Source organism: Moschus berezovskii, chromosome 4, assembly GCF_049115385.1.
Source record: "Moschus berezovskii isolate FMDL1 chromosome 4, NW_MosBer_1.0, whole genome shotgun sequence".
Classification (NCBI taxonomy): domain Eukaryota; kingdom Metazoa; phylum Chordata; class Mammalia; order Artiodactyla; family Moschidae; genus Moschus; species Moschus berezovskii.
Genome location: NC_142463.1, coordinates 116,701,778 through 116,718,225, shown reverse-complemented (window position 1 = coordinate 116,718,225; position 16,448 = coordinate 116,701,778). Strand labels below are relative to the sequence as shown.

Below are 16,448 nucleotides of genomic sequence, written 5' to 3'. Positions count from 1 at the left end.
GAAGACTGACCTTTTCCAGTCCTATGGCCACTGCTGAGTTTTCCAAATTTGCTTGCATATTGAGTGCAGCACTTTCACAGCATCATCTTCCAGGATTTGAAATAGCTCAATTGGAATTCCATCACCTCCACTAGCTTTGTTCGTAGTGATGCTCTCTATGGCCCATTTGACTTCACATTCCAAGATGTCTGGCTCCAGGTGAGTGATCACGCCATCGTGATTATCAAGAAGCCGAAGTTGAACAGTTCTATGAAGACCTACAAGACCTTTTAGAACTAACACCCAAAAAAGATGTCCTTTTCATTATAGGGGACTGGAATGCAAAAGTAGGAAGTCAAGAAACACCTGGAGTAACAGGCAAATTTGGCCTTGGAGCACAGAATGAAGCAGGGCAAAGGCTAATAAGAGTTTTGCCAAAAGAACGCACTGGTTATAGCAAACACCCTCTTCCAACAACCTACTTTAAAAAATGGTTAAAATCATAGACTGGTTAGCCTAGTACCGAGCTGCTAAAGGAAGTTGAATTTTCTAAATAATCATGATAGTATTTCCAGTCCCATATGATCTTCTAGAATCCTGTCACTCCTCATCACACCGTATTTATATTTAGCCCTTGACTTGGGTAGGACTTCATGACTGACTGCCTCAAGATACAGAGCACGGCAGATCTGGCACGGCATGACTTCCAAATCACTTGCGCTCCTTCCATCCCTCCATCCTTCTCTCACGCTGTAAGGAAGCCTGACATAGTCTATGCAGAGAGATCAAGCAGAAAGATCCATGCAGAGAGAAAATGAAGCCCCCTCTAAAAGCCAGAATCAATCCAAGACATGACAGTAAATGAATCTTCAAAGTATTTCACCCCAGTTTGCTTTCTCGTTGAGGCCTCAGAAATCATGGGCCAGAGACCCAACCCCACTACTTCCTTCTGAACATTATGTAAGAGTCCAGCACACAAAATCAAGACTGATTTAACACAGAGAAAAGTGACTAGAAGCCAGTAAGATTTCCTTTAGGAACATTTTTTTTCAGGAAACATTGAGATCCTTTTCAACACAGGTTACATCTTATTCACCTTTGTATTTCAACTTCAGAAAGAGAACCAAGCACACTGAGCAATTAACAAATATCTCCTGATTTGAAGAGTGTTAATTTTTTCCCTTTTTTTGACTGTTAGTAGAATGTTAACCAAGAAAAAGCTAGAGACACAGGATATATGAATTTCAGCAAGTGATCTAACAATCATACTGCAAACAATACCATCAAAAAAGTAAAAAGCAAAGAAGATATATAAATGGCCAGTAAGTATATGAAAAGATGCTCAACATCACCAGTCATTAGAGAAATGCACATCGAAATCACAATGAAATACCTCTTCACATTCATTAGGATGGTTATTATTAAAACAGCAACAAAAACAGTAAATCACAAGTGTTGGCGAGGATGTGGAAAAACCGGAACCCTTGTGCACACTGCTGGTGGAAATGTAAACAGCACTACTGCCCCTATGGTCAATACGCTGTTTTCTCAAAAAATTAAGTATAGAATTACCATAATCCAGCAATTCCACTTTGAGGATATACCCCCAAAGAACTGAAAGCAGAGGTTCAAAGAGATATCTATGTGCACATGTTCATAGCAGCATTATTCACAATAGCCAAAAGATAGAAACAATCCAAAGGAATGGATAAGCAAAATATGGTACGTATGTACAATGGGATATTATTCAGCCTTAAAAAGAAATGGAATTTTGATAGATTCTTCAACACAGGTTAACCTTGAGGACATTATGCCAGACGCAATTAGCCAGATACAAAAGGACAAACATCATATGATTCAACTTTATGAGGTGGCTCAGAGAGTAGAGAATCTGCCTGCAATGTGGGAGACCTGGGTTCGATCCCTGAGTTGGGAAGATCCCCTGGAGAAGGAAATAGCCAACGCACTCCAGTATTCTTGCCTGCAGAATCCCCATGGACAGAGAACCCTGGTGGGCCACAGTCCATGGGGTCGCAAAGAGTCAGACACAACTGAGTAACTAAGCACAGCATACAGGGTAGTCAAATTTATAAAGACGGAAACTCGAATGGTGGTTGCCAGGGGCCGGGGGAATGGGAGTTATTGTACAGTTTTGGTTTGGGAAGATGAAAACATTCTGGAGATGAGCAGTAGTGATGGTTGCACAACAACGTGAATGTACTTAATGCCACTGAACTGTACACTTAAAAATCAATAAATTGGTAAATTTTGTTATGTATATTTCACCACAAATTTTAAACAAGGTTAAAAGGCAACCCAATATAAAAATGAGCATAGGACTTGAATATTCATTTCTCTAAAGAAGATACACAGATGGCCAGTAAACACATGAAAAGACATTCAACATCAATAAAGGTCGTCAGGGGGAGAAAAATGGGCTTAGATCCATTTTACATAGTTCATGGCAGAACTAGAGCCACTGTGCAGAAGACACAGTAAGTTCAATAACATAAGGGTCTTTCTGATAATAAGAGAAATTTCCAAACTGGGGGTGATGTGAGTTTCTTGTCACTGGAGGCATGCAAGCAGAAGTAGACATTTGTTTATGAAAATATTACAGAGAAAATTTACTCATTTGTGGCTTTTAAACTTTTTTCTTTTTTTGAGTAGCACCCTTTCTTCAAAAGCAAAATCCTTAAAGTCAAGTTGCTTTGGTTATAGCCAGGTCTAAGGGCCTAGAGTACAATCTGCATGTTGGCCAGCTCCACACAACTACCCACAGAAGTACCCACTTCTGTGGGTAGTTGTGATACTTAATGGAGTATCCCAAGCCCCAAGCAGCACTCTTAAAACCAATGTGGTTGAAAATTAAAATCTAAAAACTCTTCCAACTTTGAAATTTTAAAATATTTTTCTAACATCTTTTAAAATAACTTGTTTTTCTGAAAATGTAATTCCCTATATATACTTTTGGTTTGATAGTGACAATTCACTAAAAGATAAAGAATACTTCAGAAAGGCTAACTTAACCACGCACTTCCATGCTACCTCCAAAAATTTATAAAAGTTAGTAACAGAAAATATGACTCCAGATATCGCAGATATCTTTCCCAGACATATATATCACCTTGGAAACAGCCCCATGTTTCCTGCTATTTTTTTTTCTTTTTTTTCCCATGAGTATGTCTACAGTTTCATAATCAGAATAATGAACAAAGTAGTTTAAGTCTCATCCCACTAGCTTATTATCATTTGTTAATATGACTTGTGAAAAAAGGACAGAGCTTTAAATATAGACTCAAGATAATTTGACAAGTTCTTCTTCATTATTTTCAGTTCAGTTCAGTTCAGTTCAGTCGCTCAGTCGTATCCGACCCTCCACGACCCCATGAATCACAGCACGCCAGGCCTCCCTGTCCATCACCAACTCCCAGAGTTCACTCAAATTCATGTCCACAGAGTCGGTGATGCCATCCAGCCATCTCATTCTCTTGTCGTCCCCTTCTCCTCCCGCCCCCAACCTTTCCCAGCATCAGAGTCTTTTCCAGTGAGTCAACTCGTCGCATGAGGTGGCCAAAGTATTGCAGTTTCAGCTTTAGCATCAGTCCTTCCAATGAACACCCAGGATCGATCTCCTTTAGGATGGACTGGTTGGATCTCCTTGCAGTCCAGGAGACTCTCAAGAGTCTTCTCCAACACCACAGTTCAAAAGCATCAATTCTTCGGCGATCAGCTTTCTTCACAGTCCAACTCGCATATCCATACATGACCACGGGAAAAACCATAGCCTTGACTAGATGGACCTTTGTTGGCAAAGTAATGTCTCTGCTTTTTAATATACTATCAAGGTTGGTCATAACTTTCCTTCCAAGGAGTAAGCGTCTTTTAATTTCATGGCTGCAATCAGCATCTGCAGTGATTTAATCCTCCCCCAAATCTTTCATCTCTTAAAAAAAAGTTTTACCATAAAGTAGCAAAGATTGAGATCACTTATTCGTCTTCTTCTGTTTTAGTAGACTGTCCAATTTCTATAATCAGAATTATTTCAGGAATCTAGTTTGGAAAAAATCTGAAGGGTTGTGGTATTTGTGGAGGTGGTTAAAAAATGACCAGCTTCCCTGGCAGGAACCCAAGAAAATACGGTAGCAAGACTCAAGATGCTTTGCTGGGTTAGGAGTATTTTGGGAAGACACTAGCATAACAGCCATCAATGCTACTTTTGAGGACAACAAATTAACAGAAATAGATGTACATATATGTATAGACTCATATATACACATGTACGTGTGTGTGTGTGTTTGTGCATATGTATCATAGCTCTGTCAGAAAAAGTCTGGAAGCAATGATATCCTGTATAGCAGTGAACACAGCTAGCACCCAGATCTTGATTTCACAGGAGCCATCTTGAAGAATTTCCACCAGCCAAGCCTGGGGCAATCTGAACGTCAAAATAAATCAGAGGAACAGTGTAACTCTGGGCAAAACAAGAATTGTGAAGTAATGTGTTGGGGGGGGGGCAGGAATATATATATATGTGTATGTGTTTGTATAAAACATATCTGTTCCTAGTTTCTGACACAGAGCTCTTAAAACCCTTATCAATCTCCTCACTGATAAGCTGCTAGGAGTATCTTTATACTTGGTCTTTGACTCTGGTTCCCAACACACAGTTCCTAAATCCCTTAGAATTTCCTGGGAGGTAAGAGTGACCTCTGTTCTAATAAGGTGATTCTGGATGGGGGCTGGCCACCAGAAACACCAAACCATGACCAGAAGCTTGGACCTTTCTGCCCCACTCCCACCTCCATCCAGGGAGAGAAGGGCTAGAGATTAAGTTAATAGTTGATCATGGCTACATGATGAAGCCTCCATAAAAATTTCCAAAGTACAGGGTTTGGGAAGTTTTCAGATTGGTAAATACATCCACATATCAGAAGGATAATGCACCCCAACTCCATGGAGACAGAAGCTCCTGTGCTCAGGATCCTTCTAGACACAGAGGGACCTAAAAGGGCACCTGGCTATTCATCTGTATCATCTGTAATAACCTTTATAATCACAGTAAACTTAAGCAAATGTTTCCAAGTTTCTTGAGCCATTTTAACAAATTACTGAACCCAAGGAGGAGGTTGTGAGAACTCTTGATTTATGGCTGGTTAGTTAGAAGTACCAGGTGGCACTACTGGTAAAAAACCTGCCTGCCAATGCAGGAGACATAAGAGACATGCATTCGATCCCTGGTTCAGGAAGAAGCCCTGAAGAAGGGAATGGCTCCACACTCCAGTATTCTTGCCTAAAGAATCCCATGGACAGAGGAGTCTGGAGGGCTACAGTCCATGGGGTTGTGAACAGTCAAACATGACTGAGCAACTAACACTTTCAGTTAGAAGTAACAAGCTGGGATTTGGGACTGGCATCTGAAGTGGGAGGCAGTCTTACGGGACTGAACCCCTACCTGTGGGCTTTGTGCTAATTCCAAGTAGGTAAACAACTAAATGTAACACATGATCCTTAAAGGACATAAAGGACACTTTTGGGACAACTGGAAAAATCTGAATGGGATCTGAGGATTAGGTGATTAACACAGGATCAATGTTAATTTTCTGACTGTGATGGCTGTAGTATGGAGAGTTTCCTCGAATTTAAGAAACATACACTCAAGTATTAAGGGATTGCAGCAGGCAGAAAGATGTACACATTCTAATTCCTGAAACTTGTGAATATTTACCTTAAATAGCAAAGGGGAATTAAGATTGCATGTGAAATTAAGTTGCTAATAACCTCACCTTAAGATAGGAAGGCTATCCTGGATTATCTGGATGGGCCCAATATAATACAAAAGGTCCTTAAAAGTGGAAGGGGCTGGCAGAATGAGGGAGTCAGAGAAGAAATGTGACAATGAAGCAAGTTCAAAGTGATATGATGGGAGAACCTGACCACCACTGCTGGTTTTGAAGATGGAAGAAACAGGTTCCAAGCCAAGGAATTCCAACAGCCTTCAGAAGCTGGAGAAAGTAACAAAACAGATTCTCCCCCAAAGCCTCCAGAAATGAACGCAGTCCTGCCAACACCTTAATTTTAGCCCTGTAAGACCTAAGCCAGACTTTGAACTACAGGACTGTAAGACAATAAATGTGTTCTTTTAAGTTACCAAGTTTGTGATCACTTATGACAGCAGCAATAGAAAACTAACACAAAAGTAATGGAGTATCATTATCGCTACAATTTTTTAATATCATTCAGACATGTTAACACATTGGGAGTCTGCATAAAGGTATACAGTAACACAGCACACTATTTCTGCAACATTTATGCAAATTTGAAATGATTTCAAAATAATTCTTTTTAATTAATAGGAATTACATTTTGACTTACCTCCAGAACTTTTACCTGCTACTACTAAATTCCCTGGTTCCAGAGCCCTTACCTGTAGATGCTAATATGGGGAGACAAAGGGCGGTTTGAACTAGTGTTCTTATTCCAGAACCTCTCCATCTCTTCTTTGGCTGTGGTTCCCAAAGGAACAGCACTAAAATAAAACCAAAAGGTTTAAATGATTAAAAGTAAACTTGGTTTAAAATTTTACATAATAAAAAGTTAATGATAAGCTGGGCTAGATGAACCCATATATTAAGAAAACGTATCTGTCCACTCACCTTATCTTTCTGCCAAGTATGACTCAGCTACTAATAACCTCAACCACCCAATGAGGTCATATTAGAGAGCAACTCTTCTTTTCAATCCCCCAAGTACAGTAATGGAAGATTAACTTTCTTGTTGGGCAGCAGAGCAAATACAATACTTCAAAACCATTTACATATCACCCAGGTCATGAGTGTTATCTCATACATTACCACCTGCTCTCATCCAGCTCTTCAAGACTCCTTTCCAAGTTCTCAAAAATTGAGAACTAGATTTAGTTCAGTACCTCTAAATAGTTTCATGATTTTTCTTGTCACTAGGCTAGGCTGATGAAAGTCAAAAAGGACAGTGAAAAAGTTGGCTTAAAACTCAACATTCAGAAAACTAAAATCATGGCATCTGGTTCCATCACTTCATGGCAAATAGATAGGGAAACAATGGAAACAGTGAGAGACTTTATTTTGGGGGGCTCCGAAATCACTGCAGATGGTGACTACAGCCATGAAATTAAAGGACGCTTGCTCCTTGGAAGAAAAGTTATGACCAACCTAGATAGCATATTAAAAAGCAGAGACATTCCTTTGCCAACAAAGGTCCGTCTAGTTAAAGCTATGGTTTTTCTAGTAGCCCTGTATGGATGTGAGAGTTGGACTATGAAGAAAGCTGAGCGCTGAAGAACTGATGCTTTTGAACTGTGGTGTTGGAGAAGACTCGTGAGAGTCCCTTCGACTGCAAGGAGATCAAACCAGTCCATCCTAAAGGAAATCAGTCCTAAATATTCATTGGAAGGACTGAAGCTGAGGCTGAAATTCCAATACTTTGGCCACCTGATGCAAAGAACTGACTGATTTGAAAAGACCCCGATGCTGGGAAAGATTGAAGGCAGGAGGAAAAGGGGATGACAGAGGATGAGATGGTTGGATGGCATCACCAACTCAACGGACATGAGTTTGAGTAAGCTCCAGGAGTTGGTGATGGGCAGGGAAGCCTAGCGTACTGCAGTCCATGGGGTTGCAAAGAGTCAGACATGACTGACCAACTGAATTGAACTGAGGCTAGGCTGAAGCCAATTCTTAGACAGCTATGTTCAACAATTTAATTTACTATGTACCTACATTAAAGATGATCCCTCCACCTCAAGAAAAATATTTCCCCATGTATTACTTAGAAATTACAAAAGTTAAAAACAGTAACTCCATACGGGGAGAAAACTTAGCAAACACTTCTGTATTCAAATGGCCAGAGTTAAAATCACTGATAATGGGACAAATGACATCATATGTCCCTGATGTGATATACTGAGGATAAAACATCATTAACACATTACTCCTGCCAAAAATGCATAACCGAAATCATTAGAAAACAATCAGACAAACCTAACTTGAGAGAAACTCTGAAAAATAACTGACCTGTATTCTTGAAAAAAGTCAATGTCATAAAAGACAAAGAAGGCTAAGAAATAGTTCCAGATTAAAGGTTACTACAGAAATAAGACAACTAAATATAATATGTGAGCCTAATTAGATCCTGGATAGGGGACAGACAGACTGCGACAAATGAAAAATCTGAAAATTGACTGTGTATCAGGTAACATTAAGTCAAAGTTAAATTTCCTGAGTTTGATATCTGCATTTGTATAATTATTCTGTTTTATAAGATAATGTTCCTGTTCTTAGGAGAAACTGGGGTTTATTTTGCTGTGAGATGTGAGATCTTACTACCCTGACAAGGGCTCAAACCCATGCTCCCTACAGTGGAAGTGTGGAGTCCTGACTACTAGAACAACAGGAATTCCCTTAGAAGTATTTAGAAGTAAGAGGTCAAGATGTCTGCAACTTAAATCTCAAAGAATGCAGAGAAAATCACAATAATTAAATTGTGCTGAACCACACTAAACTATCAGTATTACACAAGTTTTGAACTACAAAAATATAATTTCATATGGCACAACCAAAAATACAGGGTGATATGTAAACACAGCAAAACGTTAACAACTGAGAATATAGGTGAAAGGTATGTAGAACTTCCTTGTACTATTTTTCCAACTTTTCTGAACGTACAAAATATTTCTACTCTTTTTTTTTTCCCAGTTGCTTTGCTCAGCTTGCAGAATCTCAGTTCATGCAACAGGGATTAAATCCAAGTCACCACAGTGAAAGCCTGCAATCTTAACCACTAGGCAACCAAGGAACTCCCTAAAAGTACAAAATAATTCTAAAATTAAAAGTTAAAGGGGGATAAAAAAATAAGTAAAAAAGTTATGCTGCAACTACTGAAACCTTCATGCCCTAGAGCCTGTGCTATGTGATAAGAGAAGCCACTGCAGTGAGATGTGCTTGCACTGCAACTAGAGTAGCCCCTGCTTGCCACAACTAGAGAAAAGCCCTCACAGCAATGAAGATCCAGTACAGACAAAAAAAAAAAGTTAAGGGGTACTTCCCTGCTAGTCCACTTAACACTCCACCCTTCCAATGCAGGTGCACGGGTTCAATCCCTGGTCAGGGAAGTTCCACATGCCGTGGGGTGTGGCCATAAACAAATATTTTAAAGTTTTTTATAACAAAAAAAACCATACAGAGGCAACTGTTGAGGTCACAGACTAGAAATGAATACTTTAAAAGACTAGACAGAAGAGAACTAAATATCAAGAAAGAAACCAAAAAATGGAGCAAATAAATGAAGTTAAAAAGAGCAGAAAAGCTTAAAGTGAGGAAAATTAAGAAAAGACCAAAGATATATTCAAATTCCTTCTTTCTTCTACTATCAGATAAGAAAAATAAAGACCATGGTCACTAAATTTTCAGCCAACCATCTACAATTACCTGCTTTCATACATATCCCCAAAATCTCAGTCAAAATCCTCCTGCTTTTCTCTCAAGATAAAAAGTTTAAATAGTAATAATCTCCACAGATTTAGGAACTTACTTTCTGATACAGAGCTGAGGACTAAGGCGGGCACGGAGGCAATGACGGCCAACATGTCTGCAAGATAAGAGAACCAACAGTCAATAAACATTTAGAGACCAACTTTAGTATATCAACTTCTCTAGTTTTGTACTGTGTAAGACTTTAGGGTGGAGGGGAAAATTAGGAATAAGAGGAAAACAATGACAGGATCAGGATTTTGAAATTTTTCTTCTAGTTGGAAAGCTACAACTTTAATAACTTGAGAGTGATCACAAATATTATTTTCAAATGCAAAATAAGGTTTTAGTTAAACACAAATAATACAAGGTAAAAGAATAATCAAGAGTTGGTTAATACTCAACAAAGAAATAAAGAAAGAAGGACTTCTCCGGTGGTCCAGTGGTTGAGACTCCATGCTCCCAATGTAAGAGGCACAGGTTCAATCCCCTGGTTAGGGAACTAGGATCCTACATGCCACAACGGGTGGCCAAAAAGGAAATATAGAAAGCAATTTTTTTCAAGCTATGTCTTAAAGGAGGTGATGATTAAAAGACAGGATTTTTTCTGAAAAAAAAAAAAAAAGGCAGAGGGACAGAATAAGCCTCTGGCAACACCAAGAACTATGTGTGTGCTGTGTGCTAAGTCACTTCACTCATGTCTGATTCTTTGTGACCCTATGGACTGTAGCCTACCAGGTTCCTTTGTCCAAGGGATTCTCCAGGCAAGAATACTGGAGTGGGTTGCCGTGCCCTCCTCCATGGGATCTTCCCCACCCAGAGATTGAACCCACATCTCTTTACATCTCCTGCATTAGCAGGCGGGTTCTTTTAGCACTACCGCCACCTGGGAAGCCCCCCAAGTACTATACAGCTTAGCTAAAGCAGACAGCTGCTGCAAATGGATGAATTTAAAAGGTTTAAAGAACAGGGGTTTGAAGAGTGAGGGTCCTAAGTATTAAACTGTTATTTTAGGGAACTACCATCAGGTTCTAGAAAACCCAGATGAATTTGAAATGAAAAAGGCCATCATACAATAATGCAAAAAATATGTGAATGCAGATTTCTCTGCTATTCACATGAAAAGGTACTTGAAGAGGATACACAAACTTTCCACTAAAATGCTGCTATTCTTTAAATAGCAATCAATACCAGAACTGCTTTTCAAGTCCAGCCATTCTACCTAAAGAGGCTGTTCCAGCATTATCATGAAAAACACATGATCACTACACCCCTTTAACTCACATTATATCTAATCTTTATTTAAGAAAGGTATCAGAGTGAAGCTCTGGGACCAAAATTAAAAATACACTGAGATTCTACAAAAGTTTATCATATATCTACTATGTACCGTGGGGGATACAAGATCAAGTTAAGATCCAACACTTTTAAAAAAAGTGCATGATGTCCCTCACACCATTGATATTAGAGGCATAAACATTTCAAGAACCTTATGTTTTACACTAGAAAACTAGAAGGGCCCAATACTGGAAGGAAAAATAATCCAACCAACACTTCCTTCAGCTCTTCCCTATTCCCAGCTTTGGAGGCAAGGGGTAAATACAGACATTGTGTACCCAAGACTCCCAGAAAGAAAGAAGTGGGAACAAATCTCTTTATATCAATTGAAGTAATTGTGACTCTGAAGTTGCAGGGCACGCATTCCTCACACCAGGCTAGGTCCAGTCACTCAGCTACCCAGCAAGAGTTTTCAGATGTGGGTTGGAATCTACAGCACTCTCTGTCTAGTGCTATTGTTTCCCAGACAAATACCAATGTAAAATTTCCACAAGGCCCTAAAAGAATATGGTTGCACAACTGCATAACCTTATTTGAAATATGACAAAAGTAGATATCTAATCTATCTTTGCCTTTCATGTGAAACCAGAAACCCTGAAAAGATTTCTTTTCCAACCCAGGAATAGCATTTTATGTTACAGCTAGAAAGTAATAGTAGTTGCCTTGTTTTGTTTTTAACAAACCAGAACTTATAATTTTCAGTTAGTGCTATCCCTTTCTAAATACATGTCTCCCCCTAAATGTAATCATTGCTCAAATTTTTTCTGAAGCTCTTCCCTGTATCGAGGCAACAACAGTAATGTAGAAAGAACACTGGACAAAGTAATAAAAGTCAGACTGGAGGTCTAGATTGCCCTAAGTTGTATAGTGAGTAACTGAGCTTCAGCTTTTTCATTTATAAAATGGGATTGATAAAACCTACATTATTGATTACTAGGAGGATAACATGAGAAAATGTACAGGAAAGCACTCTCTAAAGTGCACTATACCACATATATGTAATTTATTAATATTTCACTGGTTTCCCAAAGGTCTTTAGAATTAACATCACATTCTCTTTAAAATTCTTTGTGGTGTAAAAATCTTCATCTGCTGAAAATGGATCTGACTTCTGGAAAAAAACAAAAGTTATTCAAAGCCAAGTCTATGTCATCAAATTGAATAAAAACCATTTTTAGTCCAAAACAAGATATGACTATAATGACTTTCTTTTGCACATGCTCTACACCTGATCTGATGGCACATGAAAACTTAGTTTCATAAATGTCTGAGGTTAACAACAACATTAAAATGTATAATCTTGAAGAGCACAATGAAGAGCAATCATTTATACATGAAAGTTCTGATTAACTGTATGAGCATCCAACCAACTCCACCAAGAACTCCTGAATTGATCTCCTAGCACCACCAATCTCTTCCCTATCATTCAATATAACCTACTGCAAAAGAAAGCTGACCTCATCAATCATCTGCCTAAAAGTCTAACAGTTCCCCATTGATTACAAGGTTCATACCACAGTCAAACAAGGTCCTTCTCAACACGACCCAATCCAATTCTCAAGGTCCATCTCAACACGACCCAATCCAATTCTCTAGAACTATTCCCGCACAAGTTCCCTTCAGCTCTCTATACCACCAAACTGGAAGTTACATTACCCACTGACAGACCAATAGTTCCTTTTGACCACATGCCTTTGCTCAGGCTATTCTGAGTGGACCTCCCTTACAGTCTGATAAACTCATCCTTCAAGACCCAGCAACTCCGAAATGGCCAACTTCACTCCTTTAGCCTTACCTGGCGCACCTGCCATGCTCCCAAAGCAATTGTTCATATCTCTAAATCAAAATTAGGTTGCTTATTAATTAATCTATTTATCTCCTTTGCTAAACTTTGAGTTCCTCCAGCATATAATGGAATACTTTACATCGACAGCACCTATAACAACATGACACAGAACAGGCTCAAAAATGGTCTGTGAATGAGTATGCTTATTTTAAAAAGCAGTCTTAAGAATTCAGACTTTAAATAAATTAAGCCTTGTTTTCAGAGGGGCTTCACATGTAGTATTTAATCTGATGGGCAATGCCCAGAGGGTTAGTGACTCTTGGTGGGTTTGTGCTTAAGTTGCATCAATATTACTAGACAGAAGCTTAGCTATTCTTATCTTAGTTCTCCATCTAGGTCTTCTTGGCTTTGGCAAATCATTCCCTAACTATCAATGCAGCTTGTACTACACAGCTGGTTATTCATCCCTAGCTAGTTTGTGAACTGTTCAGGGACTATACAAAATATAGAGTACTATTCAAAATCCACAACGTACAGTACTGCCATACTAATAATTTCTAGTTAACCAAGCATTAAAAACATTTAGAAAATATTTCTGAGTTCAAATTATGATATTTTCACTTGCAAAGAAATGACAATCATGTAATCAATGACCCAGACTTGTCTAAAATAAATGGAATTAGTGACACTACTAGAACTAGAAACCAGCTCCTAGAATTTCTTAGAAGGTATTTTCCTTTGAGGTGAAATCAGCACATTATAAACAAATCCCTCTAGTGAAATGGAATGAGACCCCGGAACTTTCATCAAAGAAAAAAAAAAAACTTTTTTGAAATCTATTTCTCCTTTTAAAAAGCCCTTGTGAGAAATGAAGAGAGGTGTCCCTCCCATAAAAGTTTTGTACTATCACTAATGAATCCTAATGATGACAGTGCTACATAGCTCAAAATTAGAGTTTGGACATACTCAATGAATACAGTGATCCTCACTTTCTAAGTACTAAACATGAAACTCCTAAAACGAACTGTTCAGACCCAATATGATCATTACAAGCTATAAGGTAATGCCACCAAAAAGCCTATGACATCTCCTAAAATGTATATACCAAGGAATTTAAAAGCATTCAATTATGGTCAAACTACCTGTAATAAAGGAGGCAATCTGGCAAGACTAGCCCTGAAACATTATAGAAAGAGACACAATCGGAAATAACAGACTGGCAGAAAAATGAAGGATCAAGAAAAAGCATTCCTCATCTCAACTCCCAAGAGGAATCATTTTGTCACAGAGAAAAACTAAACAAACTCCGTCTATTTTTATGCCGGGTGATTGAAGTGGAAAGAGAACGAGAAGATATTTCGGGAAATCAGGAATTAAATCTCAACAGCATTTAAGATAACTTTCCATAACAAATAAGTTTCCAAAAATAGTGCTGGCACGAAATTGTGCTGGGATTCGTACCAAGAGCGTCTAAAGTCACTAAAGCGGCTACAGCTATAAAGGCTCTGAGAACGAGGCCTCTTAAAAAGTGAGCAATTCAGAATGGAAGAAAGTCTAGGGTATTTCTCTGGATGAGTTGACACTGCAGACAAAAACTGAGACATCTACTCCCTTACCCACCAAATAAAAAAATAAACTAAAATTGAATTTCCGGGCTGCTTTGGCGCAGCAGAGCGACAGCTATAGGCGCTGTTACTAATCGTCAGCCCGGTGGGGTCCAGGCCTCCTGCACTTTCTACCAGGGGCCGGTTAGGAACTCGAACGGTGCCCACCCATTGCCAGCAGCTGGTGTTTGCAGGAGTAAAATGCATAAGTAAAGTTCACCAAGATTCTTCTCCTCGAAGCCCAAGCCCTATATAAAAAAGTTAGAGCTATTTTCTTGGAGCTCGGCTCTGGCCGTGGCCCAGAGAGCAAGTTGGGGAAGAACTATTAGAAGTGGGGAAAGCCAAAGAAGCGAGAGCCCCGCGACCCCTCTGTAAAACGGAGTAAGGAAAAGATAATCCGTCAGCGACCCCGAAGCTCTCCGCGATGTACAGGAGCGGCGGGGGGAGGGGAAGGGGTCTCTAGGATTCTAGACTGCGTCGCCTCCACCCACGGGTCCGTTCCGTGCCCAAGCACGGGGTAAACAGCTATCAGCAAGACGTGAGGGGCCAATACAGGTCCGCGGAGGGCCACCGGCACGGACTCCCAGCCCCAAACTAAAGTCACCTCAACAGGAGCGCAGCCATCTTGGGCTCCGGCCGGACGGAAGTGACGCCAGACGGCCCCACCACCTCTGGGCGGGGCTTCTGTCACGTGACAACGCCGACTATTGTAGAGGATTGGGCCCCTGCAGGGTTCAGATTGTTGGCTGGTTTTATCTGCTCTTCTGGTGTCTGCGCCATTTTCTCTCAGCTGACTTCTGTTTTAAAGTGACAAGATTTCGGCAGAATTGCGGCTGGCTTAGATTTTGCAGTGTACATTTCACCGCTGTACACACTCATTTATTCAGCCCCACAAAACAGAGGACTTGCCTAGATTCTTCACTGAAGACGTCTCAGTCCGGTTTCACTCCTTCCCCCTCCCAGGTGGGGCTGAAAACGTGTCTTATAGGATGATTGACACACCGAGGGGAAACATACTTTGGGTTTTCTCAACAGGGAGGAACCAAGAGATTAGCATACTAAGTGAAGTAAGTCAGAAAGACAAATAGGGTATCATTTATATGTGGAATCTAAAATATGATACAGATAAACTTATTTACAGAACGGAAACACATAGACAGCAAATGTTTAATTACCAAATGGGGGTGCGGGTGGAACAAATTAGTTGTTTGGGACTGCTGCTGCTAAGTCGCTTCAGTCGTGTCCGACTCTGTGCGACCCCATAGACGGCAACCCACCAGGCTCCCCCGTCTCTGGGATTCTCCAGGCAAGAATACTGGAGTAGGTGACTAGCAGATATAAATTAACTATATAAAATAGATAAGCAAGAAGATCCTACTGGATAGGAAACTACATTCAATATCCTGTAATAAACCATATGGAAAAGAATATATATATATTTATATATGACTAGATACCTGACTGAATCACTTTGCTGCATACCAGAAACTAGCACAATTTTGTAAATCAGCTATACTTAAATTTAAAAAAAAGTTTATTAGAGATACTTGGGGCTCCTTCCCATTCTTATGTAAACCTTCTTCACCAGAAATAGTGCACAAGTTGAGATCCGTGGGGGAGAGACCCTCCCAGACCACTATTCTCGAGGTTGGGGAGCATCCTCTAACCATCTCCTTGAGCTTTATGTCTCACAATTCCAGGGCTTGAGCTGCCACATGAGCTAGATGCCCACTAACAACAGCGCTCCCTTGTTGCTTGTTTCAGGGCTATGTGGGCGACACCCACTGCCAGAAGAACCTGGGGTGAGGGTGGGGGAGAACTCGCTTTGATTTGTATGCAGGAAAGCAGTTCTGAGGAAACCTAGCACAGCAGTCACTTCCAGAGAACTTAGGATTTCAGGGAGAAACAAACAACCGGCAAGCAATAGAAGAGAGAAAAAGTTCTTGAGCCCTTTTTGAGGAGGTGGGGTGAGGAGAAGTGAAGGAAACTGCAGCCCAGAGCAACTCCTGTGCTACAATAAAAATATATTCATTACATTGATATTCAGATCTTATTTATATTTAGCACTCCTGTGCTTTTCCTTTCAGGACTTACATAGTGGAGATTCGCTTATTTCTGCATCAAGTGAGAATACTATTTTGCATTTCTATAATGCTGGCAAAGAAAGCACTTTAATCGGCTTCTGGTTTTGGAAAAGAACTTTGAGGCGCTCCAACCTGCTTTTCTATCTAGTTC

General features: G+C 39.9%; 1 protein-coding gene across 1 annotated transcript in view; it reads right to left on the bottom strand.

The window, feature by feature from the left end:
- The window catches only part of SDHC (succinate dehydrogenase complex subunit C), a 33,881-nt gene extending 18,981 nt beyond the window's left edge, over nucleotides 1–14,900 (bottom strand). The window contains exons 1-3 of the mRNA XM_055402253.2: nucleotides 14,818–14,900; nucleotides 9,547–9,603; nucleotides 6,407–6,508 (exon numbers count right to left, since the gene is read on the bottom strand). Coding sequence (XP_055258228.1) covers nucleotides 6,407–6,508; nucleotides 9,547–9,603; nucleotides 14,818–14,837 — 179 coding nt within the window. The 5' untranslated portion in view covers nucleotides 14,838–14,900. The remainder of the gene's footprint in view (nucleotides 1–6,406; nucleotides 6,509–9,546; nucleotides 9,604–14,817) is intronic.
- Nucleotides 14,901–16,448: the final 1,548 nt, after the last annotated feature.